Genomic DNA, 25,367 nt, shown 5'->3' with positions numbered 1-25,367 from the left:
TGTGCGTGCTTTGTCCGCGTCCGGGGGTGGCACGAATGTGGCGCAGGCCCGCGCGCGTCCGTTGCTCTCGTATTTTGCGGACAAAAAGGCGGGGTCGGGAAGGGGCGGGCTCGCAACGCGTGCAGGCCGGGCGTGGGGGCGAGGGGGGCGGAGGGAAGGCGTGGGGGCGGGCTGGGGGTGCGGAGGAGGCTAGGACGGCGCGCAATATCCCTCGGCAAACCCCGCCGCGACGCGCTCTCGACGCGACGTCGACGCGCCTCACGCGCGCGCCCCGCGTGCGATACGTACACAGCCGCAGGACCATCGCGGATGCATATCGCCTGCCCGGTTTGGACTCGGGTATCCCAATCGCATTGCGCGAGGCACTCGCAGTGTGTACAGTACGGTAACGGACCTGGAACAAGTAAGGATCGTTGGATATTCGGGAGAAAACAAGGGTAGCTAAGCAAGGAGCGACAGATACAATAGCAATACTTAAGTGAGTGTGGCACGGTGAGATCAGGAAGGGAAACGTTTACGCAAAGAGTGACGTATTGAGATGGGCATGTGGGTAAGTAGATGCGATGGCGAGAGGGTATGAGCACAGACTGGATTCAACCTGAGCCGGCCAGACCCTCGCGGAAGCCACGGAAGAAGTGCTTGACCGGCGCGACAATCCAGTTGAGGAAGCCGGGAGACTCGCCCTCCGGGGCGGTATAAGTCTCGTCGCGGGGACGTACGGAGCGTTCGGCGACGGCGACCTCCTCGTCGTCATCCTCACGCGCGCGCTTCGTGTTCTTGCGCGGAGGAGACGAATCGGTTGCGACCACCGTCTCTTCGGTGGAGGCGGTGGATGGTGGGGGACGAGGTGTCGCGGGAGTTGCGCCGTCGATAGTCTTGGGCACAACGAGGTTGCGGGGTTCGGGGACAGGGGTTTCCAAGCTAGGGCTATGGTTAGCGTCGGGCTCATCGTCTGCATAATTTGACATACTTATGCACTGTCAACTTGTGCTCTTCCCACTTCGTCAAATCGTAGTCGGAGCCTCCTTCGAGCTCGATGGTCGCATCACAGAGTTTACATTCGACGCTGCGAGCAGTGAATGCCTTCACGTTAGCGTCGTTGACAATCTTCAGCTTCCTCTGAGCGGTCGCTACTCTCGAACTTGGACTGTGAAGGGTGAGACAGATGAGCTGGGACCCCCTCCAGTAATCGCGGAGAGTACGTACACAGTGCTTGTGCACTTCTGGGTATGGATTCGCCAGTGGTATAGCGAGTACTTGGTATTGGGGGAAAGCCTGACCCACTTCTGGCAGTCCTTGCAGAAGGCCGAGTCCGACTTCAGCTCGCTGATTCGCGGGTCGGCCTCGAGGATCGCCTTTCGGTCCTCTTCCTTCACGACTCGGCGGTGACCGCCATCTGCGACGGACGTTGCGGCAATGGATGCGCCATCGTCCTCTACTGCCTCATCTGTAACTTTCTCTGCAGCACTCGCCTTGGCCTTGCTCGGGCTAAGCGCTGGTTAGAATCATCCCGGTCGTGTGTTCATCCAAAAGTCGCACCTTTCTACAGCTGCATTCTTGCATTGCTTCTTGTGCTCGAGCCAGAGCCGCATGATGTACCGCCGCTTCGAGTTGAGCTCAACCCAGCTATCGCAAGCCTTGCAGAAGACTTTGTGTGCCTCAACGTCCCCCGAGCTCGGGTCCTCCTCGAGGAACTGACGGCGCTCCGACTCCGTCTTCCGGGCACGTGCCTTAGACGACTCCCCAATGGAGGATCGGTCGTCTGCAGCGTCCTCCGGAGTCTCAGTGCGTCTACAAGGAGCAGCATGATAGGTAGGAAGCACAGGTAGGTGCAAGGGAGAGAGCGCACTGGGTAATCATAGATGGCGGCTTCATGCTCGACGTGGGCTTCGTGGGCGATGCCATGCTAGCGTCGATGGTGTCCTCACGGGCGATGGATGCGACGGAGCCCGCGCGAGAGTGTGCACCCTTCCGAGCCCTGCTCACTGGCTTCTTCGCAGAGGCAGACTCGGAGGCATCGTGTCGGGGGCGTTTGGGGGACGGTCCGGGGAGACTGTGGAGAGAGTTCACATGCTGCTCGCACCCTGCACTTGTCCAGGCAGCCAGCGATCGTTAAGGTGGACTCACTGGACGTCGACTTTCTTGGGGGAGAGGTTCTTGGTGGACATCTGGAAGATAAGTTTCGCCGTTGAGCTACTGGCCACGATAGGTAGAGTGGGAGGACGGAGGACGACGAGCGAGGAGCATTCAGCGTGGGACAGGGGCCCTCGGTGCTTCTCATCTTCGGACCGTAAAGATAGGCTTCTGTCGCGGGTTGCCCTGTAGCGCGCGACAATCCCGACCTCCGACTCCCATCCTCCGCTATGGACTACAGTAGCCTCCGCGGCCAGCGCAAACGACATACCTTGGTTGAAGTGTTACGCTTGACTGGGGATGATTGTGGATTCTCGGGTTGTTGAGCGCCTTCTTCGTCGGACGACGCGCTTTAGCCACCACTCGGCGGTCAGTCCGTGGTTGACGCGTCGCAGAGAGCTAAATACGCACTCTTTGTAGCTGATGATGCTCTTTCTTCTTCTCTACACGTCCGCAACGCGTTCATCCTTGCCCTGGCGCGATTTTGGAGAGGTATGAGAGACGTACCTTCTGGCGGCCGGCGTATGTTACTTTGGTAACGGGAGCGTTTCTACAGGTATTCGCGTAAGTTCGCGTCCACGCCATGGCACACAAGAGTTTGTCTGACCTGTCTGGAGAAGCTAGCGCGTCGCCCATAGCAAAGAATGTGGGGAAACTGAGCAAGAAGAAGCAGGGGAAGGGAGGGAAAGGAGGAGAGGTGTTGGGGATAATTACTGGCAGTTATCAATTGATGGCGAGCGCCGATAAGCCCCCAAATTGGCCTATTGTGCGGTAACGCCGGCAAACCTAACACAAACAATTGATAAACAGCTCCTGCTCATTGTCCTCCGACTTGCTCTCAACGTCGACCACCCGCTCTGTGCGATCTCATTGCCGTTCTCCGGAGGTTGCCCCCTACTGTTAGTTTCTCTGGGATGTCTGAACCTGAAGACGTACTTGCGGATTCTCTTGAGACGCTCTATGATCATGCTCCCATCGCACAGGGCTCCGCGGGCTCTCTCTACACATACCAATCACAGAATGGAGGCCACACGATTGCTTTGACCACCCCGGACACGCAGGCAGCTAATTGGGCTTTGCATGCCACGTCGATCTGGTCGGCTTCCATCTATGTCGCGGACCATTTCCTAGATCTCCAGATCAGCCGCCGTGCCAAACAAGCTGCAGAGGAGGGACGGTCCCTCAAAGTTCTCGAGCTTGGCGCAGGAGCAGGGCTTCCTAGCATCCTCGTCGCAAAGAGCTACCAGGACGTTCTGGTAACGTGCAGCGACTATCCGGATGACGCTCTCATCCGCACGCTGCAGGAGAACGTCAAGCGGAACGACGCGTCGAGTAGCTGTCGCGTCGTTCCGTATGCGTGGGGATCTGATCCATCTGTTCTACTCCCACCTGGTACCACGACCGATGAGGCTCCTGCATTCGACATCGTTCTCGCTGCAGATACACTATGGAACTCAGATACGCATCACCTCTTCCTCGATACGCTTCGGCGTACCCTGAGACGGTCTCCGAATGCTCGCATATATCTCATTGCAGGCTTGCACACCGGCCGCTATGTCCTCCAGTCGTTCCTACGCCTCATGCACGACTCTGGTTTTGTTACGGAAGAGCTCACCGAGAGACGGATTGGTGCTACGGAGGAACGTCCGTGGAGTGTCGACCGTGCTGAGGGCGAGGATGAACGAGAGCGGAGACGATGGATCGTATGGATGGTCTTCAAGTGGCGCGACTGCTGATCAATCCAGCTCTACGGCGTGCGGTGGTAGGTGGACTTATACCGCCCTGGTCACATATTCCGTTCCCTGACTTACCAGACGGGTATGTTGGGCATGGTAGCCTGCAAGATATCACTAGCAGCATAGAATTTCGCGACACGGACCACATGCGGGGCAGAGGCTGCATTGGCCACCAGCTACGAAATGGACATTCTCCGCTTCAGCCACCCTCCCATCTTCCGCACGACGCTCGGCCCTCTCAGCACACTTGCAATAGTCGTCTGCCGCCGCAATCCCTGGAAGCTCTCGTCGCTCTCCTCGTTGATATCGATCATCGTGTAGGAAGACGACGCCAAGGACCATTCGCCGGACGAGTTGGTGCTGCACGGCGTGCCGTTCCTCAGGCTTGGCGATACCCATGCGAACCACGGATGAGGCGGCTTTTCGAACCCGCTGTACGGTCTCCCATACGGAATGCCCACCTGCCGATCGTTCTGAGTAAACCTGCCAGCCTACCGCTCAATAAAGCGCTCACCTCATCGCAGTCAAAGCTCGCTTCGGGCTCGCACCCTTGGATCGCTGGTTCTCTTCGCGTGAGCGCGTCCCAGTCGCTGTCCAGGATCCAGTCAAATCGCGAGACACTATGTCATGAGGAGCCTACTCACGTTCCCCTGAACCACCGATGCTTCTTCAACTTCCGGATCGACGGCCTCTTCCTCGGATCCTTCTCCAGCATCTGCGCCGATGACATATAGTCAATTTCCCCGCGTGCGGCACGTCGGACGTACCTTGGTCAACAAATCTCGCACGTCAGCGTCCACCACACCGTAGAGGTCAAAATCTGCAGGCACGCTGTCCGTCCGCGCGATGAGCTCTTCGAGCCGCTGCTGTTTTGGATCAAGTCCGAACGGCAACTGCAAACATGTCAGCACTCTGCCATAGAGAGACCCACCGATAACAACACTCACCTTCCCTACCAACATGCAATACAGTGCCACACCAGCTCCCCAGACGTCAACCGCATACGAATACTTCCCCGAGTACACCTCCGGCGCAGTGTATCCCGGGGTGCCCACCATCGAATGTGTCACGTCTGCATCTCTCTTCCATCCTACCCTGCATTTCTCGTCCGGAGGTCCGTCCAGGCTCGTGCGCTGGCCCCACGGATGCACACGCTTCCACGCCCGGTCGCTGTCCTCGCGGGTGAACGCGCGTGCGATGCCGAAGTCAGCGAGGACGATGTGGCCGTCGTCGTCGAGGAGGATGTTGTCGGGCTTGATGTCGCGGTGGACGATCCGCCGTCTATGGAGGTGCTCAAGTGCGACGAGCTGGGGGGCCCGCTCAGGTCAGCGTCGAAACCGTCCGCATGGCATGGAGGAGACACCCACAAGTTCAGCGCACCATTGACGCGCCTGGCTTTCCGATATCCTGCCCTCCCTGTTCATGAGCTTCCGCAAGTCGCCGCTCGGGTAGTAATCCTGCAAAAACGCAGCCTCATCAGCGCATTCGCCTCACCTGGACTTCTTCACTACCCACCGTCAGGAAATAGAAGTTGTCGCTATCCTCGAAACTGCCCTGAAGCGACGCCAACCATGATTTTCCACCCGCTGCAGCCAACGCACGCGCGACAGATTGCTCCTCGAACACGGCAGGGTACTCGCGCATCCGCAGCCCGTTTTTCTCGACGACCTTCATCGCGAGGTGCTGCCCAGACACGACGTCCTCGACGAGATACACCGTGCCGTGGCCGCCCTTGCCGAGAACACGGAGCGGGCGGAAGTCGGACGTGCAGAGCGCGGTGTCCCCAGGGCTATGCGGCCGGGGCGACGAGACGGAGGAGTACGGGGTGGATAAGAAGGAGTAGGGGGTGGATGGGCAAGCAGAGGACGGCGCTGAGAGCGGGCTATAGGTGGAGAAGGGTGTATCGTGGAGGCCGTCGGTCCGTTGGCACTCGTTGGGCGCGATGGAGAAGTACGAGTGCGGCTCTTCCTTCGAGACGACGACTGGCCCGAACCCGTAGAAACCCTGCATGCGGGGGGATTAGCGAAGCTCATCGTCCTGGGTGAATAGAGATGGCTCCGTACGTGGTCCCCTAGTTGTTCGAACATCTTGCCCCTTGGTTCATGAGCCGTGTCCGCGTCGAGCTTGGCCTTCGCGCGCGATTGGTCCGTGGAGTGTGTCAGTACAGAGGCCGATGCGATACTGGTCGGTATCAAGCAAGTCGGCAGTGTGCGATCCACGGGGAACAAGGCTCGCACCCAGCATCGTGTTTTTATAGCGAGGACGGTAGTCCAGGCCTGTGTTAGCCCGGTCAGCTCGTCAGCCACACGGACCCGAGGGCGGGCGGGATGCGGGCACGTCGGGCTGGTAGTCGGTCTCGTTCAATATACGTCCAGCACAGGAAGTGTAGCCCAGCGCGCATTTGGACCGGCAAGCGAATGTGTTGACCGTATCTACATGACTAGGAATGCCGAGACCGGATGCCAGCATGCTAAGGATGGGAAGATAAGTTTCTTGTGCTGAAGCGATGGAATGACATTGCAAGGGAGGGATATATTAGAATACATAGCATACAAGGGTCAGCGTACACGTCTAGACAGTCCAAGTCCGAGCCACCTGTTGTGGAAAATGAAGGAAACGAGCGACGACACCTTCAACCCAGCAGTCTACTTCGCCGACATGACGTAGCCACTCGTGTCCAACACCTGCTTGCCGCATATTGCGCACACGCCTCGTTTGTATGCACAGCCTGGATACGTTCAAGTCAAGTCAAAACGTGCATGCGGGCGAGCGTCAGGGGAAGACGACGCACCATGACAATACTTGGCCTTGTTTTGTGTTACTGTGGACTTGCAGTCCTTGCATTTGCCCTGGTATGGCTGCCGGTCGCAGAGACGGTCGTGAGCGACATTCCGTAGCCCATGGTGTAAGCCACGCACCTGAAATCGGTTCTTAGAGCTGCCCGGCCTCGAGAGCAGCTTGTTCTCCCCGACTTTCCGCGAGCCGTCCTTGATGGCTGACGAAGTAGACTTGAACGGGTCAGGTGCAGCGAGCTTGGACGTTTTCTGCAGTAAGAGTCAGCATAGTTGCACGGGAATGCCCAGCCTATTGTACTTACAGCCTCGCACTTCTTGCAAACCATGGTGGTGGATGTGGGGAGAACGGGGTCGGAAGCCCGCAAGCGCCTTACCAGCATCATAGCAGTGCGCTTATGTCATACAACTTTTAGAAACCTTTAGACGCCGGAGACTCAACCTCCAAGTTCCGACTCTACTTATATCATCTTCACCATTGCTCACCACGCATATCACGACAGGGAAAGTCACCCACTGACTCCATCGTTGGAATAAATCATATAGTGAGTTACAGCTCCTGTCTCGTTCCAGCTGCATCTCGTGGAAGACAACGTTACTTATGTATATGCACGTCCGAAGCGTCATACCGGCATATAGCACTGCAGTTAGATCTTGCAGGGCAAGGATTAACTCATAACACACCTGGATAGCCACACAGGGAGAGAAGAAACGCATGCGTTTGAATTATATTGAAGGTAGAACACATCATGCAACGAGCAAGAGCGTTCTGAACTCCTGCCTCGAAGAGTGAGCTAGTCATGCCGATGCTTCTCGTCGGTGTAACGATCAGCGGCCGCCGCATGTAGTGCAGCTAGCGATTTGCGCAGGCTGTTCATGGTAAGCATCATCGGGCAGAGAGAACAGAGATTTAGGATCACGCACTTCATCTGCTCTTCGTAGTATTCTCGTATCTCGCGATAGCGCTGCAGTCGAAGCCGTTTGTGTACCAGGGTGAGCATGACCACGGTCGCGACCATGGCTATGAAAGCAGTTGGCTCAACCGTTGAAGACGTCTGCAGAAGCCACATACCAATGACGACGCTCAAAGCAGTCAGAACGATCTGCCAAACTTCAACTCGTGCTGGCGTTTCCGGAGGATCGGCACATGTACCGTTTGGAGCGCAGTTGAACTGAGATGCACATCATATGAGCAAATAATCCTTGAACGGTCATTATTGGGAACCTCACCGATTGACACTCCTGATCGGTGATGCAAGATGTTCCCAAGATCTTCGTCGGTACACATGCCTTCACGCTGGCATCGCAGTAAAACTGTGGTGTCTGGCAGTTGTGTCGCGTCACGGTGTTGCTGAACTGCTCGCCATTGGGTCCCATGTCGATATACGTAACATCATCGAGAATGCAAGGTTGCCCTAGCGTCATATTGGCATACCTGCCGTGTACAAAATCGTCAGTATACGGAATTATGAAAGCAGATTTCATATAGTGTACGTACGTGCAAGTAGACTGCAGGCAGAGCGAGCCGTTGAAATTCTGGTTGCTTGCGACGTCTATCCAGTTCGGAGGGGGAGCACACTGATCGTCGCGATCCAGCTGACAAGCGTTCCCTTCCGCTAGTAAAGGCTTGCAACCGCTCCCTTCGTCGGGGCAGTAAGTCCCGTTCTGGCACAGCGCCGGCAACGCCGTGAAGTTCGTGAAACCGAAGGGGAATTCGTCACGGCGGCACTGGCGGGGTTGGCAGGTTCCATTCGTGGCCGCGGAGCAGAAAGTCGTTTCGCCGCAATCGCTGAGGAACTTGTGGCTCGCGGGGTCCAGGTGGTCGTTGTCGGCAGAGCATGGCAGACCAATTCCGTCATCAGAGAAGGCAGACTTGATGCTAGAAAGAATCAAAGAGAAAAGCAGAGTTCGTGAGCACCTAGACATCGGAGCCATAGTGTCGCCAGAGATCGTGCGACAGTCCAAGTTCTACAGATCAACCGTTAGATGGTCAGATAGTAAGCTGGCCCCAGCGCCGGTAAGCCCCAAGTTAGCCGCAGTGTACGGCCCTGCTCGAAGAGGCTGACAACATGTCAGAATAGCTTCAGCCCCCGCACGTTAGACATGCCGCGCTACAAGTGGCCGTCAGCTAGCTTTTAGGCTCCTCAGTTTCTGATACATCTTATAAAACACAGATGATAGTAAGTCTCCGATGTGCTATTCCAGTGTTTTCGCAAGCCCAAGGTCACGTCGAGGATAGCGTCTTGAGGAAGGCAGTCGTCATATCGTCACATATGCAATAATCCGCCCATATAAACAATAAACATTAGAAATGTCAAACCTTGAAAGGTATGGACGTCGTGGTCGAGTTGTGAGTCGAGTTCGTGTAACGCTCAACAGCGAGCGAAGTGAGATTCGGAGGTGTGGGATAGTCCCGATAGCGTTATAGTTGCATGGAATCCCAGGTCTTCAACGGGTCGGTGGCGTAGTTGGTTATCGCATCTGTCTAACACACAGAAGGTCCTCAGTTCGATCCTGGGCCGACTCACGTTTTTCCTAGGCTCGTGAGGCTCGTTGCAAGGAAGTATGCATTGTTCAACGGTGCATTTTCAAGGTTTTACTGAAGGACACCGACGGAGCGTCTCACGATCGCAAGCCCTGGCCCTGTTCTCTCTCATATACAGGCTACATCGTCGTACTGCGACTAGTTGCTGCATTTCTCACTGGGAACCTTTTCTGATGCGGATTATGGGGTGTATTATGGCGATGAACCTGAGACTCAGCGCGAAAAACCTGTATCAATGGTACATAAACATATGCTGATAGAAGGGGAGGTAAAAGGAGCAAAATGACCACCGCAGGGGTCGAACCTGCAATCTCCTGATTCGTAGTCAGACGCGATGCCATTTCGCCAGGCGGCCTTGATTATGGTAGCAACGGCATAGATATGACGTGACTGGCGGTTACAATACCTTTGCGAAGTCACCGGCTCAACGGTCGGTCGTGGCGGCAGTTATAACTCCTGCATTCCACTGGCGCAGTTTTGAATCTGACAGAGTAACGAATGTACGGGAGAAACTGATGATATGAGCTCGAGGACCGACATGGTGAGCGAACACGGGGTGGCTTCGGCCTGCTAGTACCGTGGGACAGCGAACTTTTCTCCAGGACATCACCTTTTGGGTGGGGTGTATCATCTGTTGACGATGCGATTCAGCAATGATGATGTTCTACACCGATCGATATGAGGATCTTAGATACGCCGCTGTACATGTTCAAGCTGGGCACAAAATGCAAACTCCTGTGCAGTGACATCCACATATCAGTCGCCGTACTGCCATGTTTACCCACACACAACACACACCAATGAGTCAATTCTCGTGGCCTGTAGCAGTCCCGCATCTGTCTTCAAGCTCCTCTTCTTCCCTCTGCAGTCGCCGCATCGTCGCAGCGAGGACCTTCCTCCTGCGTTCCTCCGGAGAATCGAGCGCGCTGCTTGTGCTAGATCCTCCGCCACCAAGGACATACTCCTGTGCCTCGGTCTCAAGAGCAGAGTACGTCGGCTCGAAGCCATCGCCTGCGAGATGGTGCGTGCCCGCGGCCTCAGCCCGCTCAAATTCCGCGACCTCTCGGTTGAGAGTCGAATTGAGCTCTTTGAACTGAGAAAATGCATCTGTCAACACGCAGAGTCTATGAATTATTTACTAAAAGAAGTCATAGTACTCACATTATTATCGTGGTCGCCCCATACATTATGCGTGAGCTCGTGGCAGAGCACGCGCCGGACCTCCTTGTATATCCGGAAGCCGTCGTACCTGTCCGTTCGGAGGCGTAGCTTGATTGCTTGGCCGGCGTTGACGTTCAGCCCGAGGAGGTGCGGTTGCTCGTGCGGCGCGAGCTCGGTAAGAACGCCGACGGCGAATTGGTGTTTGCGCATGACATGTCGGATAGCGGGGTCATTAGCAAGGCGAGTGAGCAAATCGCGCGCAGATGCCGGGTTGGGTAGGTGAGGTAGTGGCTCGATGCGATGGAAGGTATAACTGGCATCGGAGGAAGATGGCCCTCTGCCTGTGGACCGGACCTACAAACGGCATTTTGCATGAGCATCCACACCCTATAGCTGTATGTACTCAGGTCATTATACCTTTGCATGAACTTTCTGTGCTCGTTCTCGGAGTACACGCTCCTTCCGCTGGTGTTCGCTCTCGGTGGCCTGCAGTCCACCCAGCTCTTCAGCTGTAGGCCCGATCAGCTGAACCTTTAGACCATCCTTGAGGCCGGCATCGATGACAGTGGCATCGTGAGATACAGACTTCTTGCCCTTGTAGAGCAGCTTCTGGTTGTCCGGCGGCACTGACGTCAGCTCTTCTAGCCGAGCCTGCAGGTACGCGAGAGTCGAATCCGGGAGGAGTGAGAGTGGGTGCGTAGTTCCTCGGTGGGAGATTGTGATAGTTAATTCGCTGGTGGAGTCCATGCGTACAAGAAGGGCGTGAGATGTACAAGTAGGTAGGTATGTGTGGTGGAGGTAAGTGGACAAGTAACGATCGACCGAGCTGTGCTTGGTGAGGCAATATTCATCAGCGCCAGCGCTCATGGCAGCGGGCGCTGAGGTTATTCGTCAGATGTCATGTGCATCATGTCATCACCGCCGGTCCGATGGCGGGATACGCTTAAGTTAGCCACAAGCTGGGAACAGGCCGGCCGACGCATATACAGGGGCTTGGATGAGTATTGTCTCGCTTTATCGTGCAAAGTATGCTTAGGATTGTAGACATGTAAACACGGGGGCTAGCGACGTCCCTGGGGCCTTCAAAAGAGTCAGGATCAGCGAACGGAAGCGCCCCAAAGATACTTGAAGGGCTGCCAAATCGGGACACGCACTTTTGCCACGTGGCGTGGATATTCCGGAAATTCACCTGCAAGCTGGTGCCTGCCCTCGCGTGACGCCTTCCCCCGGCCGACCGCTCTGCGCTCCTCTCGCTCCTTCCTCCATCTTCCACGTCCCCCCGCACTCCCCCCACGTCCTCTGCGACGCGAGTAGCCTCTTCTCGCAGGGATGTCCTCGATATTTCCTCACCGTCGCCGACAACCCAGGCCTGTTCCAACAATCGTCGAAGCTCACGAACCAGGTACGTTAGCCGGGCCTAATATCGAAGCCTGTCGTTAACGGTGCCCCTGTAGGCTCCTGGGACGCTAGGAATCAACCACCACAGGATGCGGCATCGGGCTCCTCCAATACGCGGACCACCGCCGTGAAAATCATGCACACAATGCGTCGAATGTCTTACAGCTCACCAAAGAGGCGAGATCGGGGACAGCCAGTGCGTAGCGCTGCGTTTTGGGCGCGCTTTCCATGCTCACATGTATGGATTTATTTTAGGAGGGTGTAACGTACTCAACACCAGCAGAGAGCTGCGCGCCGACGCCCTCCCCATACAACTTCCACGATAGACCCGATACTCGCCCGACGATAGAGCAAATTGCCATGGGCCTCCATATATCCCGCACACCCCATGCCCTCCCCCATCGCTCTGCACAGGCATTCCACCCTCCCAGCAGCCGAAGTGGAGACTCCCCCCGCGCATCATCACACAGCCATCTCCTCACGCGACCCAACGCGCACACGCGACGCGCCTCCATGTCAGCTGTCGTGCTCCCCCCTCCCCCTGCGCGTTCGTCATTGAAGAAGTCGAGTACGGCAAGTACTGCGGAGAGCTCCCTGCTCGCGACATCCGCCTCGGACGCGTCTATCTCGACGATGACGACATTGACGTCAAACGCGCCGTCCACGCCCCGCTCTGTCCAGAGTGCGAGCGCGACTTCCTTCCCCGGAAAGCTCAGGATGGAGATGTTGCGGCTGCTTCCGTCCAGGAAAGGGACGCTCGCGTCGAGCGTGCGGTCGGACAGCCCGTCCGTGATGACGCAGAACTCGGACAACGACTCCGTCACCAGCGAGCTGACGCCGCGCAAGATGGTGCGATTCTCGACCGGACCAGGACCGCACGACGTACCCCCAGGGTCAGCGTAGGCTCTGAGAGCCCTCTTCTCTATCTGCTCCCATTTCTCCTTTTGGTTACCGGCTTGCTTCAACTCCAGCCATTCTCACGATCCCGGTCCCCATACATACTGTACGCCCGTCTGAGAACGGTGCATCCGCGGTCTATCTATCGACATATTTACAATTGGGTTGTACGCACTATCTGCACACAGTATATCATCACCATTCCCCTGCATCGCACCGCATCATTCTGTAGCTAGACTTGTTCCCTTACGCACCCACAAATCACAACAAGTACGCTACGTATCCCTAGCTTTAGAGGCCGGCCGTCGTGTGCGCATAGCAGCACATACATACCCAAAGAAGTCAATGTCATACCACAACTATCCCCCTATCCGCTGAAGCACGGACCGAGTGCACGACGTCTTTGTCCGACCGGCGTTCTGAGCCGCAGTAAAGCGATGCACGACGCCGCGGTATGTCATGGCGCAGGCGCTCTGCGGCCGGCCGAGAAGTTGGCCTCGCGAGTGGCGATCAGCCGTTGCCGCTTTTGCGTTCTTTCTCTCGTCCTCTCGTCCGCCCGTAACGTCGTTTCTGCCTGCTTCTTTACGACACCGCTGCTCTCGAACGTCTCGGACACTTGACCTCACGACACGCGCTACGACGACCCCAGGAGACTTAGCTTCGATCGCAGACTGCTACTGCCGCGTTCACTAGACGAGTGATAGGCAGGATGGCACCGGTTGAGACGGAATACTACGACTTGGTACGCTGGCGGTGTTGCTTTGGATGCGAGAGGACGTGAGTGGCTCATCCGGAAGACTGCTTTCGTTGCTCTAGCTCGGTGTCCCGACGGACGTGAACGACACGGACCTGAAAAAGGCGTACCGGAAGCAGGCGATCAAGGTACGTGCGCACTTGGCTGATGCCTGTGCGGTTCACCCATGTCTCAATTCTACCCTGTGCGCGGTGCTTCGGCCCACCTTCGAACATCTGCAACTTTGCACGGATGTAGTACCATCCCGACAAGAACCCCTCACCCGATGCTGAAGAGAAGTTCAAGGACATCAGGTTAGTCTTGCTGCGTTCCCGGCCGTTTGAACCAGTTCGTAACAAGAGGGTCGTGCAGCAAAGCATACCAGATCCTCTCAGATCCGGTAAGTCCTGGCTTCTAACTCGGTCAGGGTCGCGTAACTCAAGCGACCCTTTCAGAACCTGCGCGTAGTATACGACAAGAATGGCGCCAAGATGGTGGACAAGGAGGGCGGTGTCGGTATGGAGGATGCCGCAGGCTTCTTCGCGAACGTCTTCGGAGGAGAGCGGTTCAAGGACTATGTGAGCGTTCATTGCACACATTTCGGGGCGACCGCTGACAAGGCGGGCGCAGATCGGCGAGATTTCCCTCATGAAAGAAATGACCTCGGTCGCGACGACCATGATGACCGAAGAGGAGAAGACCGAGATGGAGCGCGAGATGAACGGCGGCGTTTCCCCCGCCTCGCCCGCAGGCGCACCCGTCTCGCCATCCCCTCTTTCTCCGCAACCCGAGGCCGCAGCCTCGTCCACCACCCCGGCCCCGGCACCCCAATCTAGCACGTCGTTGGTAGCTACCCCCGTACGCTCGCCTTCACCCGCACGCGCAGCGTCCCCGGCGCCCGCTACCCCTGCCACAGCCACCCCGGCAACAGAGACGCCGCTCACAGCAGCTGCCAGGAGCCCAGCGTCCTCGTCATCGACGAACCTAAAGGACAAGGAGCTGCACAAGGCGGAGAAGGAACGCGAGGCGCAGGGCAAGAAGCGCGCGAAGATCTCGCCCGAGCAGCGGAAGAAGCTGCAGGAGCTCGAGGAGGAGCGCCGGAAGAACATGGAGGAGCGGATCGAGACGCTCGCGAAGAAGCTCGTTGACCGGCTGCGTCCGTTCGTCGAGGCGAAGCACCCGGGCCACAAGGACGATGCGGAGACGCTCGCGTTCGAGGAGCGAATGCGCAGGGAGGCGGACGACCTGAAGCTGGAGAGCTTTGGTGTCGAGCTGCTGCATACGATCGGGAACATCTACATGACGAAGGCGACGTCGTTCTTGAAATCGAAGAAGTTCCTCGGCATGTGAGTCGAGAGTATCTATCATAGATTACGCCGGCTGACCTCTCACAGTCCTGGTTTCTTCTCGCGGCTAAGGGAGAAGGGTGCAATGGCGAAGGACGCTTGGGGTGTTATTGGGAGCGCGTATGTCGATCCACTTCAGGATGTGACACTATACTGACAGCCTCTTAGTATTGGCGTACAACAGACAATAGCGGTGAATATTCTGGTCGTTTAGTATGTTAGTTTGAGTACTGAAAGATGTTTGCAACAGGAAATGGAGAAGCTCCAGGCCAAGGGTGAGCTCGGTGAGGAGGAGCTCCGGGCATTGGAGGAGGACGTCACGGGCAAGGTAGGACATGCCGCCTTCTCTTCTGACAGCTAATTAACCTGTCGTACAGATCATGCTTGCCTCTTGGCGAGGGACCCGCTTTGAAGTCTCACAAGTTCTCCGGGAGGTGTGTGCTGTGAGCATTGAAAGTGTGTGTATGTGTATGATACGGCGATGAGACGCCTTTCAGTTACGTTGGGGCTGCGGCTCATGCGGAGGACGCAGGCGGCGCCTTCTCCGCCTTCGCGGCGTCGGGGGCGGGCTTCTCTGGGGCGCTCGTGCTGGTTGTGGGGGTCGCGGCGGATTCGTGCTTCTTCGCACGCTTCTCGGCGCGGAGCTGGTGGTGCTTAGACTTGCCCGACGCGGCCTCCGCGACCATTCTAGTATAGCGCGCATAAGCAACGACTACGGCAACAGACAAAGTCTGACTGATACGCACCTCTCGAGTTCACGTCGCTCCTCGTCAGTCTCGTCGGGGACGGTCTGCTTGAAGATAGCACCAATCAGGAGGAGTCCCTGGAGGAGGCGTGTGTTAGATGAAGTATGACCAGTTCGTAGAGTTCAGCGCACCTTTGCTCGGTTATACAAGATCTGCTCAGAGACTCCAGATTCCTTGAGAACACGGTCTACGGCCTGTGCTAGGGGTAAGAACATGTGTTGTAACATTTCGCTTCCCTCCCGATTCTGCGCTCCGCGCATCCTACGCACATATGGCTTCGATCTGACATTTGACACGCTCTCTTGCTTCCGGCCCCATTCATGCCCCCTGAGTCCTCGCTGCTGCTTTCCCGTCTGTGTCCCCGGTCTAATAGACTACTCGGTAGTATTCGCTAGTATACATGTGGTTTCTGCGCCGCATTCACCCTCGACCTCCCCATTCACGTTCCCACTAGTGATGCGCATTTGGTTATGACTATTTGGATAACGCCCGTGAGCGGTTACACGACCTTCGCTCGCATCGATCTTGGGGTGCCCGTGTGGGCCACCATTTGGGATCCCGCGGCATGCCACACTACTAGCGGTCGGCGGTGTATCGCCGTGAGGTGATGTTCACTTTCTGTCATCCTGGCACTCACAGCGTTACACAAGTGCAAACATAGCCTACCCGAAACTGATACTACGTTCTAGGTACTACACCGTCACTCCGAGACGGGCTCTCCGCAGTCCGAGTCTATCACTGCAAGACGTCTTCGGAGCAGCCACTCATTCTCAGGTATGACCCGATCACGTACGTTGAAATGGCATATACTTGGAACATGGATGAATGGTATACAGCATGGGCGCGGCGTCGGAGCGTTGGCAGCCCGAACGGCCAGTGCAAGCCGTCCTCGCGATGCTTACACTGCTAGCGCGACTTGAAGCATGCAATATGCATGGCCGACGTCCGCGGCCAAGCTTCCGACGTGTCGCGTCGTTGGGGCTCGCACCGGACTTGTCCTTCTTGTCTCCGCGCGCATATCCGGTCGACGGAGCGGGCATATCCTCACTAAGCCCGTCCGATACGACGGGCACAAGATAAAGCCAAGCTGGACGGCGAGGGAGTGCCGCCTCTTTGGTGCAATCGCCCTCCGTTTGAATGAGATCAAAATCTATCGTGTATGATATTGGGTCGGTAACCAGCACAAGGCTGTAATAGTACTACCGAACCGAAGGGTCGCCAGTAAGCTACTGTAGCATGCGGATATTGTACATATGTCATGAGAGGCGTACGGGGTCACCGTCCAAGCAAAACGCGTGTGTGCATTCGTAACGTATTCGTGAATCGGAAGCTTCACTCGCCCTTTTTGCGGCCTTGCGTCGAACCGCCGACGGGGTTGTCGATGATGTTCGCTTGCGCCTCGAGCTGTGCTGCCCAAAGCGCAGCGCCGACGGTGTTTGTAAAGCTGAAGAGCAGGCCCACGACGGGGATGAAGTTGAACAGCAGCGTCGACATGCCGAATCTGTGTCCCAAACGTAGTTAGTATCAAGCATACGTATGCCACCAAGGGAGGAGCACATACGCCGTGTATTCCGCTCTGCGGTTCTCGACGAACGACGCGCGCTGACTCTTGCTGAGGTTCTTCAGCTGGAAGTAGCGTGTGTGCCAGCCGGGGCCGCCGTTGTACCCGTTGTATAGCAAGAACAACACAGTGCCAACGCCCGGGATGAAGTTGAGCGGGAGCGTGAGCACGTAGCGCACAATGCCGTCCTTGGAGAACGCCTGTAGGGGCTTCACGAGCGCGCCCTGGACGCCCTTCGCAACGGACGCTTGTGCGGCGGTGCGTGCTTTTCCTTCGCGGACGAGCTGACCATGTGCGCTGGCCTCGAGCGTGGCGTCGAAGACGTGGGTGAGGGCGGGCTCGAGAAAGAGCGCACGCGCGAGGAAGGAGACGACGAGAAGGGACTCGGCGCCGACGACGATGAGGGCGATGAGTGGGGCGAGGGGGCCGGTGAAGATTGCGAGGATGGCCATTTGGGGGATGTAGGTGAAGAAGGCGAGTACGCAGAAGATGACGGCGGAGGAGAGGATGGACTTGAGGAGTGCATGGCGGACGGAGAGGATGATCTGTGGGTCTATATCACAAATGAACACTTCAGCACATATTCCTATATAGCGTGCATCTAAGAGCACTTACGAGTGATAGAGAATAGGAGACCGCGAAGAGGCCATAACCATGCGAGTGAGGAGACGGCCTCGAAGGTATGCGAGGCGGACTCGCGTGCCTCCTGCTGGAGTTTGTCCACGAGGGAACCCGTATGTGCCTTCGCAGATTGCTGCAAAGACGATGGTCCGGAAGTTGCAGACATTTTGCGCCGTTTCCGAGTGGTTGAGAGTGGGAAGGTAAGGAGCGGGAGTGCGTGCAACGCCCTGCATATGGGCCGGCGACGCGCTGGTGACGTCATGGCCTTCTCTCCACGCTCACGCCTGTTTCCGGACGCGTCGTACATCGCGGTCATGTGAGCTATTTGTACCTCCAGAACGCGCCGGCGATCGACGAGACGCGTAGAAGTGGTAAATTACAAGCTACATACCGCGCGCCCATGATATCTATGAGTACGTGCCATAGGAAGGACGGCATGCTTATATCAAGCAATCTGCCTTCCTAGTGCCGGCGCCTGAAACTGACTGCGATAGACCGTATCATTGCACGCAGTTCAGAACTGCAAATGCGGTTCAGATAGCCAGCGCTGAGCGAGCCCAATTCGCGCAAGCGGGCGTCTTTGCACAAGAGCAGACCTACTCACTGCTAGCCCAATACCTCTTCGGTTCTGTTTGCGTTGCAAATAACGTCTAATCGTCTGAACGGCGAGAACTCACCAGTGAGATGGCTGAACCAGAGGCTTGCACAGTGAGATGGCTGAACCAGAGGCTTGCACAGTGAGATGGCTGAACCAGAGGCTTGCACAGTGAGTAGCAGGGACTCTACATAGTAAGGTCATTCCACTGTCCAGTGAAGCAGACAACTGAGCACGGATCTGCGCGGATCCGTATGTGCATGGAGTCACCTTGCGAGTGCGCGGCGGCACAAGCCGCACCGCGGCAATCACCCGCGACGTTCCTGGCCCCTTTTGTGCACTCGCTTGGTGCAAGCGGGCGCTCTCTCCTTCAGGCTTCCGATCGACCTTATTCATCTTGTTCAGCGCTCTTCGCCCTGCCAAGTCAGCCAATTCTCATTCTTGGCTCCTTCCGCCCAGGTTGGCATCCTTGTAGCATAGAATGTTCACTGTACTTACACCTACGGACATGGACGAACGAATTTGAAGTTCGCGCCGACACAAGCGTCGGTTCATTATCGACGGGAGAAACAACTTCATTCGACTTTTCCCGACTGACCCGATCAACACCCGCTCCAGGCCTCCTGGAAACATGTCGTCGCCAAGCCATCGCCCTCTGCGGCAATTCTTTACAGCCCTCGCGCACCCGACCCGTCCACGCTCGCTCCCTTCCCCGCCCAGCCTCCTCTCCCTCCCTCCCTCTCCTTGCTCATCATCCCCACTGGCAACCCGCCGCCGCCCTTCCTAGTCTCCTCATATCTCCTCAAGGTCGCATTGCGAGTTGCGCCAACTCTGCGACTTTCTGCACACACACTAGCGTTCCTTGGACTGTCCCTATAGTACCCAGCCATGATCGCCCTCCCCGCGCTGTCCGCTCTTTTAGCAGCCACGCTCTCTCTTGAGCTCGTCGGCGTCAACGCCCACGGCCCCAACGCTCACGCACATATCGCGCAGAAGCGCCAGCTCGCCGCCGCGTCCTCCGCCGCCAGCGGCGCAGCCCCGGCCACCGCCTCTGCCACGTCTGCGGCCGCCGCGACATCTGCTGCGACCGTCTCTTCTGCCGCTGCGGGCACGACCTCGGCTGCCGCCAGTGCACCGGCCACGACCGCGGCGGCCGGGTCGGCGGTCGGCACCGGGTCGTACAGCGTGCCCCCGCTGGAAAGCATCTCCGTGGGCATGCCGAGCGGCGTCATCCCGACGCTTACGACGACATATACCCCGGGCGCGAGCCCGACCTACCTTTCTGGCGCACCGCCGCTGCCGACGAAGTGTACGTCTGCGATGTGACGGTGTTTACGTGAAGTCATTATGGATGAGCTAATTGTGTGCGTGTGATAGTCGCGTTCAGCTCGGCTGATTGGCCCGAGTTGGACAAGGTCCCCCCTACCGGTGCGTGATTGCTCGCAACTGCGAATCAAGGATGGCTTATTAACATCGAACGCATGGCGTGTAGATACGGACCAGGTGAAGCAGTGGATGAAGGAACTCGATGGACACGATATTCCGGACATCACCCCTACGCAGGACGGCTCGTGCGCGGGCGATGCTGCGGCGGCTGCTCAGGCGCAGGAGCGCGGCTGGTGGACGTGCGGCGGGTACACATCTGGAAACGACATCGTCTCGTGCCCCGACAAGATGACGTGGGGTGTCAGTTTCGATGACGGCCCGGCTCCCTACAGTGAGTAAACGCCATGTCGACCCGCAGTAGAGTAAACACTGATGCATTTTGCAGCGCCGTAAGTCTGAATCGCGTCCAGGTGCAGTGAGGATATGCGCTGACACGTAAAACAGGAAACTCTTGGAGTACCTCGACGACAAGGACATCTCCGCGACATTCTTCGTCGTGGGCTCGCGTGTGATCTCGTACCCGGACATCCTCATTGCGGAGTACATGGCTGGCCACGAGATCGCCGTGCACACCTGGTCGCACCACGTATGTACACATATCCGCGGTTATCACAATGCTGACCTTGACGTGTCGCGCAGCCTCTCACCGCGATGACGAACGAGCAGATTGTCGCTGAGCTCGGATGGACGCGGCATGCGATCCAGACGGTGCTGGGTGTCACCCCCACCTTCATGCGTGCGCCATTCGGCGACATCGACAACCGTGTGCGTGCGATCTCCAACGCCATGGGCATGCGTCCGATCATCTGGACCACCGGCCCCGGCGGTCCCTTCGACACCAACGGTGCGTCCCCGTGGTGGATTTGGAGTGTACGAACGAGCTAACGGGGCCTGAAATGCAGACTGGCACGTCCCCGCCGGCTCGGTCACGGCGCCGGAGCAGTTCAACATCTTCCAGGGCCTCCTCGGCAACGCGACGCTCATGGACACCGGGTTCATCGTGCTCGAGCACGATCTCTTCGAGATCACCGTGGACCTCGCTGTTGGCTACACGCTCGACGCTGCGCTTAACCACAAGCCCGCCTTCAACGTACGTCTTCCTTTTTTCCTCCGCCGATTGTGACCGTCAATGTCTAACGAGGTTCGTTAGCTTGAGTCGATCGGCCAGTGCCTGAGCCTCAACGCCGGCGACCTCTACGCGGAGACTGCGACGACGAACGTGTCGTCCGTAAACGTCACCGCGTCTGGCACGAACTCGTCGAGCGCCGCCGCGACCGGCTCGTCTGGTTCATCGGGCGCCGCGCCGCGCACTGCCGTGTCCGTGTCCGCGCTCGTCGGCGTCGGTGCGGTGCTCCTCGCGAGCTTGTTGTGAGGGGGTGCGATGCTGCCTACGACACGGACTTGTTTGGCGGATTTTTTCTTATAAAATTAGCAGTACAGCAATCTTATTGTTTGGACTCGTGCATGCATGCTATTAGACGAATGAACTGATCCACATACCCGTATGCTTCCCCGTACAAATTACATTTGACCCGGCCAGTAACTGCGTGATAGCTGTTATCAGATCAGTACTATGGTAGGTCCCCATCGACTCTCGCTTCCGCTCCCCAATGTGGCGGCGACGCCTCGTGTGACGCGGTAAGCATGTAGCAGCCCGCACCGCGAGCGGATAGTACGCGGGCCTAGACGTGTGTACCCGCGTTCTCCCCGCATCGTCGACTCGTCGCTCGCAGTAATGTCAACAATATTGCTGCGAGTGGTGTATCGCTCTGATAACAATCGAAAACGATACTTCGTCCGTCAGAATCATGTATGCGGGTGGGAGGAGGTGAGAGCTAGATTGCGCGTCGAAGGTTGGAAGCTGCGCCGGGTTTGGCTGGAACGTAATCGAGTGCGCAGATCGCCGGATGGGGGTGCACCGCCACCAGGATGGCGTCCTGAGGTCGGTGGTGTACAGCACCGCGCGACCCCATCTCTCCCTGGCTCTCCACTCTCCGCCGCTGCAACGTCCTCCCTCTGCCCTGTCCTCTCGCATCGAGCTGGTCTTGAACTGTTCTTGTCTACCTCTAGCTTGTCTGCCCCGCTGCCTGCCACCCAAGAGCGATGTCGTCGCTGATAACGACCGTCAGAGCCAGTGCGTCGCGCTCCCCGCATGCTTGTGCAGATCTCGACGACTCACTGCGCCGTCTATCCCCGGTATAACACATACATTCGCGACACTGTCCTGCAATTTTTGTTACAGAGTTTCTGGAGGCGATCCGCTCCGTGAACCCGCCCGGGAGATGGAAGATTCTTGTGGTGGACGAGCACTCACAGCGCCTCCTCGGCTCTGTGCTGAAGCAGTTCGATATTTTGGAGGAGAACGTCACGCGTATGTGTCTCCATACTCTTTGGAAGTACGCGTGTATGCTGAACACGACTGCTCTCCTCGCAATCAATCTACCATGCTCCTCCTCGGACCCCTGCACCTGCTTTGGTGCTCATGCCTACAGTCATCGAATCTATCACCTCCCACCGCGAGCCGCAGCCCCAGTTCGAGGCGATGTACCTCCTCATGTCGACCTCACAGAACGTGGACCGCGTCATCCGTGACTTCTCTAACGGGAATCAGCAATATGCCGGCGCGCACCTGTTCTTCATTGACGGTGCGTCCATCTCCTTGCGCCTGGGGGCACCGGTCGGCGACGAGCCGTGTTCACCGTATGCCAAAGGCCTCAGGACGTCTCCATTGGGGATGAGGCGGATGGTTGTGCGACCTTTCCCGCGGTTGCGGTCGGTGTCCCCGGGAAACACTGACGGGTGACATGTAGTCTGACGGTGGTGACATGGGCAGGGCTGGCCGAGCAGCTGTTTGAGCGCCTCACCTCCTCGCCCGCCGAGCCGTACTTGAAGGCGTTGCAGGAACTGTATATCAACTTCTGGGGTATGTGTTGCTTGTATAGCGTGTGCTGCGCGCAAGGCTGAGCGCGACGGTACGCAGCAATCGAGGCGCAGACGTTTACGTTGCGCACCCCCGGATCGTTCTTTAACATGTTCAGCCCACCGAGGAGCGATACGTCTTTCAAGCCTATGCGTGACCGGCTGGACGAGGAGCTGCGATTCATGAGCAAGATGGTCTGTCCATGTTTACTCGTCTGCCCTGGTTTAATGTTGACTGTGGTTACTCCTTTGCAGATCTCAAACGTTTGCCTAACGTTGAACGAGTACCCTTTCATTAGGTACTACTCGCCTAACCACCACGCGCCACTTGGTCCCCTCAAACCCCACGCGAGCACCCGACCACCACCCCCGACCGAGCAGAGTAGCCGATGGCGGACGAACCTCGCGCGTGGAGGGGACGCGCGGGCATTCGAAAGCGTAGAGGGCGACTATGTCGCGAAGGTGCTCGCATTCTTCGTGCAGCAGAACCTGGACGAGTACAAGAAAGCGAACCCGGACTTCCCTAAAGCGTCGGACCCGCCGCGGCCACGAGGGACGCTTATTATCACGGACCGCTCGATGGACGCGACGGCACCGCTGCTGCACGAATTCACGTACCAGGCGATGGCGAACGACCTGCTGCCGATTGAAGATGGGACAACTTACAGATACAAGTTCCAAACGGCAGTCGGCGCGTACGAGGACAAGGTCGCGACGCTCTCGGACCTAGATTCTGTGTGGACGGACCTGCGGCATATGCACATGCGTGAGGCGATAGACAAGCTCATGGCAGACTTCAATCAGTTCCTGCAGGACAACGCGGGCTTCAAGGGGTACGTTCAATCTGTCAAAGCTGTCACGTTGGTCCCATGCTTAATTGCATTCATCTGTAGAGAGGGGGCGGTGAACTTGAACGACATGAAAGACATGCTGGCTAACCTGCCACAATACCAAGAGCAGCGGGAGAAGGTCAGTCCGGCGCTCCGCTGTTGAGGCGTTGCCATTGACCTGGTTCGGCATTTTCCAGTTCTCGTTGCATTTGAACATGGCCCAGGAGTGTATGGCTATCTTCGAGCGCGACAAGCTGCCGGCATTGGCGACTGTAGAACAGGTACGCCGTTGAAACTGACGTATTGACTGAAGCTCCGGGCCCTGACAAGGCGACTCTTCGTAGAATTGCGCCACGGGCGTTACCGCGGAGGGCAAGGCACCGAAGACGCTCGTTGAAGAAATGGTCCCATTGCTGGACAGCCGCGATGTAATGTGCGTCATATAGTTGTCGTCGGACCCTGTAGACATGTGCGCTGACGTAGAGACGACCACCTTCTGTTTGTGATGACCGCTCGCGCTCGTGACTACCGCGCGGCAGAAACATGAACAAGGTCCGCATCATTGCGCTGTATATTCAACACCGCGATGGTGTGCCAGACGAGGATCGTCGGCGGCTGTACCAGCATGCCCGCCTGTCGATGGCCGAGCAAGACGCGGTGAATGCGCTCGTGTATCTAGGCGTACGGATCAGCAGGGTATGTGTCCGCACCGTACAGGTGGTGCCCTCTCGCTCATACTGATTCTGCATCAGCAATCGGGCGATAAGGACACAAAGAAGAAGATCAGGCAAAAGCCTAGTAACGAAGAGGAATACGAGCTCTCACGGTACAAACCCGTGCTGCGTACCGTGCTGGAGGTATGACGACAGGCTGTGTTTCTCTGCGCCCAGGGACTGACGATCGCGCAGGAGCATGTGTCTAGCAGACTCGACCCGACGCTGTTCCCGTACGTGAAGGACTCCCCGGCGGCCGCACCTACACCGAGCAGCAGCCTGCGCTCGAGCCCTGCGATCCAGCCTGCAGTGTCTTTGCGCAGTCAGAAGCCCAGCTGGCACAAGGCTGCACGCGGCGGCAACACGCAGAACGACAACCGTCAGAGGCTGATTGTGTTCGTCGCTGGTGGAATGACGTATTCCGAGATGCGCGAGGCGTACGCCCTCTCCAAGTCCCTGAACAAGGAAGTCATCATCGGTGCGTCCTCTAGCATCTAGACACCGGACCGATCCTAATATGACGCGTTGCCGTATAGGCTCAACGCATCCGGTGACACCGCAGCAATTCGTTGACGACCTCAAGGTTTTGGAAATCGGCGGTGTTGGTTCGAGGGCGCTGCCCAACGGTCTGGGCGAGACGGCGGCACCCGCGCGCTCACCACAGGAGATATACGACCAGAAGTTCTTCACGCGCGACGCGCCGCCGCCGCAACGGGCGGCGCCTGTGTCATCTCCGCAGCCACAGGAGAAGCGAAGCTTCCTGCGGCCGTCACCCGTACCCTCTTTCTCGGGGTCGCAGACATCCACGACGACGACCGCGAGCTACGGAGAGAAGGAGACGAAAGAGAAGAAGAAACACAGGTTCCTGCGCTTCTGACGCGGCGGGGAGTGTGCCGCGGCACGGACGGTGTATATCTTATTTGTTCGCATATCCTCTCGACACTTGTAATAGCGGCCGGTATACCATGGATATTATGAGGACGGATGTACAGGGCCGTTTCGTGGGGGAACTGCGCGTGCGGGGAATAGATGGGCTAAACGTTTTGGTGTATGGAGCTGCCACCGACGTCAGCAGCGTGTTGTGCATGTTCCCGGGACCGGAAGAGGGAGGAGAGGGAGTGCGCCGAGTGAGTTGCCGCGCGCAGGTCTCGCGCCGGCGCTAACGGGATTGTCCTACTTGCTCGTCGCCTCGACATCGTCCCCGCCCCCGCCCCCGACCTCTGCATCTCTGGCCGCCATGGACAGGCCAATGGGC

At 57.5% G+C, this 25,367-nt stretch overlaps 12 protein-coding genes and 2 non-coding genes across 14 annotated transcripts; 6 read left to right on the top strand and 8 right to left on the bottom strand.

The window, feature by feature from the left end:
• Positions 1-493: 493 nt before the first annotated feature.
• Positions 494-2,191, bottom strand: TRAVEDRAFT_29112 (uncharacterized protein). Its single transcript, XM_008039999.1, has 6 exons — positions 2,128-2,191; positions 1,850-2,053; positions 1,540-1,791; positions 1,207-1,488; positions 971-1,147; positions 494-921 (listed from the first exon to the last, which is right to left on the bottom strand). Exons 1-6 carry the CDS (start codon positions 2,166-2,168, stop codon positions 594-596), a joined length of 1,284 nt encoding a protein of 427 aa, XP_008038190.1. The 5' UTR covers positions 2,169-2,191; the 3' UTR covers positions 494-593.
• Positions 2,192-3,047: 856 nt separating this feature from the next.
• TRAVEDRAFT_47692 (uncharacterized protein) lies at positions 3,048-3,869 on the top strand (the record flags this gene model as incomplete). The annotated part of the gene is made up of 1 exon (XM_008040169.1): positions 3,048-3,869. One exon carries the CDS (start codon positions 3,048-3,050, stop codon positions 3,867-3,869), a length of 822 nt encoding a protein of 273 aa, XP_008038360.1.
• A 649-nt stretch (positions 3,870-4,518) lies between these two features.
• Positions 4,519-5,630, bottom strand: TRAVEDRAFT_92679 (kinase-like protein; the record flags this gene model as incomplete). The annotated part of the gene is made up of 6 exons (XM_008040586.1): positions 4,519-4,584; positions 4,637-4,762; positions 4,817-4,941; positions 5,023-5,176; positions 5,237-5,326; positions 5,385-5,630. Coding segments are annotated over 6 exons (807 nt in total), but the record flags the coding sequence as incomplete, so codon positions are not given.
• Positions 5,631-6,459: 829 nt separating this feature from the next.
• On the bottom strand, positions 6,460-6,990 carry TRAVEDRAFT_58754 (uncharacterized protein; the record flags this gene model as incomplete). The annotated part of the gene is made up of 4 exons (XM_008040585.1): positions 6,460-6,597; positions 6,661-6,727; positions 6,788-6,913; positions 6,967-6,990. The coding sequence occupies 4 exons, from the start codon at positions 6,988-6,990 to the stop codon at positions 6,515-6,517; spliced, it is 300 nt and encodes a 99-aa protein (XP_008038776.1). The 3' UTR covers positions 6,460-6,514.
• A 458-nt stretch (positions 6,991-7,448) lies between these two features.
• Positions 7,449-8,596, bottom strand: TRAVEDRAFT_58753 (uncharacterized protein; the record flags this gene model as incomplete). Its single annotated transcript, XM_008040584.1, has 6 exons — positions 7,449-7,531; positions 7,586-7,682; positions 7,734-7,833; positions 7,892-8,096; positions 8,160-8,540; positions 8,580-8,596. The coding sequence occupies 6 exons, from the start codon at positions 8,594-8,596 to the stop codon at positions 7,456-7,458; spliced, it is 876 nt and encodes a 291-aa protein (XP_008038775.1). The 3' UTR covers positions 7,449-7,455.
• Positions 8,597-9,114: 518 nt separating this feature from the next.
• TRAVEDRAFT_t103 lies at positions 9,115-9,188 on the top strand. The gene has a single exon. It is a non-coding gene; the product is annotated as a tRNA-Val (tRNA).
• Positions 9,189-9,489: 301 nt separating this feature from the next.
• Positions 9,490-9,561, bottom strand: TRAVEDRAFT_t86. Its single transcript has one exon. It is a non-coding gene; the product is annotated as a tRNA-Arg (tRNA).
• A 276-nt stretch (positions 9,562-9,837) lies between these two features.
• Positions 9,838-11,114, bottom strand: TRAVEDRAFT_58752 (WLM-domain-containing protein; the record flags this gene model as incomplete). Its single annotated transcript, XM_008040583.1, has 4 exons — positions 9,838-9,941; positions 10,005-10,299; positions 10,368-10,721; positions 10,785-11,114. 3 exons carry the CDS (start codon positions 11,112-11,114, stop codon positions 10,012-10,014), a joined length of 972 nt encoding a protein of 323 aa, XP_008038774.1. The 3' UTR covers positions 9,838-9,941; positions 10,005-10,011.
• A 593-nt stretch (positions 11,115-11,707) lies between these two features.
• TRAVEDRAFT_58751 (uncharacterized protein) lies at positions 11,708-13,029 on the top strand. The gene is made up of 3 exons (XM_008040582.1): positions 11,708-11,769; positions 11,822-11,961; positions 12,021-13,029. Exons 2-3 carry the CDS (start codon positions 11,902-11,904, stop codon positions 12,666-12,668), a joined length of 708 nt encoding a protein of 235 aa, XP_008038773.1. The 5' UTR covers positions 11,708-11,769; positions 11,822-11,901; the 3' UTR covers positions 12,669-13,029.
• Positions 13,030-13,371: 342 nt separating this feature from the next.
• TRAVEDRAFT_123881 (DnaJ-domain-containing protein) lies at positions 13,372-15,226 on the top strand (the record flags this gene model as incomplete). The annotated part of the gene is made up of 9 exons (XM_008040581.1): positions 13,372-13,404; positions 13,479-13,544; positions 13,654-13,709; positions 13,768-13,795; positions 13,851-13,973; positions 14,026-14,741; positions 14,790-14,861; positions 14,964-15,069; positions 15,119-15,226. 9 exons carry the CDS (start codon positions 13,372-13,374, stop codon positions 15,224-15,226), a joined length of 1,308 nt encoding a protein of 435 aa, XP_008038772.1.
• Positions 15,227-15,256: 30 nt separating this feature from the next.
• TRAVEDRAFT_47685 (uncharacterized protein) lies at positions 15,257-15,702 on the bottom strand (the record flags this gene model as incomplete). Its single annotated transcript, XM_008040168.1, has 3 exons — positions 15,257-15,428; positions 15,488-15,564; positions 15,619-15,702. 3 exons carry the CDS (start codon positions 15,700-15,702, stop codon positions 15,257-15,259), a joined length of 333 nt encoding a protein of 110 aa, XP_008038359.1.
• Positions 15,703-16,819: 1,117 nt separating this feature from the next.
• TRAVEDRAFT_123884 (uncharacterized protein) lies at positions 16,820-17,835 on the bottom strand (the record flags this gene model as incomplete). Its single annotated transcript, XM_008040580.1, has 3 exons — positions 16,820-16,988; positions 17,049-17,601; positions 17,664-17,835. 3 exons carry the CDS (start codon positions 17,833-17,835, stop codon positions 16,820-16,822), a joined length of 894 nt encoding a protein of 297 aa, XP_008038771.1.
• A 1,196-nt stretch (positions 17,836-19,031) lies between these two features.
• TRAVEDRAFT_168111 (uncharacterized protein) lies at positions 19,032-21,182 on the top strand. Its single transcript, XM_008040579.1, has 7 exons — positions 19,032-19,573; positions 19,642-19,692; positions 19,757-19,985; positions 20,095-20,236; positions 20,290-20,494; positions 20,553-20,740; positions 20,801-21,182. The coding sequence occupies exons 1-7, from the start codon at positions 19,153-19,155 to the stop codon at positions 21,020-21,022; spliced, it is 1,458 nt and encodes a 485-aa protein (XP_008038770.1). The 5' UTR covers positions 19,032-19,152; the 3' UTR covers positions 21,023-21,182.
• Positions 21,183-21,705: 523 nt separating this feature from the next.
• On the top strand, positions 21,706-25,143 carry TRAVEDRAFT_168108 (Sec1-like protein). The gene is made up of 13 exons (XM_008040578.1): positions 21,706-21,784; positions 21,893-22,021; positions 22,143-22,295; positions 22,484-22,573; positions 22,631-22,764; positions 22,825-23,402; positions 23,463-23,538; positions 23,597-23,680; positions 23,744-23,832; positions 23,939-24,095; positions 24,152-24,256; positions 24,308-24,590; positions 24,649-25,143. Exons 1-13 carry the CDS (start codon positions 21,754-21,756, stop codon positions 24,987-24,989), a joined length of 2,250 nt encoding a protein of 749 aa, XP_008038769.1. The 5' UTR covers positions 21,706-21,753; the 3' UTR covers positions 24,990-25,143.
• The last annotated feature ends 224 nt before the right edge of the window (positions 25,144-25,367 follow it).

This window comes from Trametes versicolor (genome assembly GCF_000271585.1).
Source record: "Trametes versicolor FP-101664 SS1 unplaced genomic scaffold TRAVEscaffold_6, whole genome shotgun sequence".
In the NCBI taxonomy this organism is placed as follows: domain Eukaryota; kingdom Fungi; phylum Basidiomycota; class Agaricomycetes; order Polyporales; family Polyporaceae; genus Trametes; species Trametes versicolor.
The sequence above is the reverse complement of the archived record's forward strand: the minus strand, read 5'-3'. Positions and strand labels throughout refer to the sequence as shown.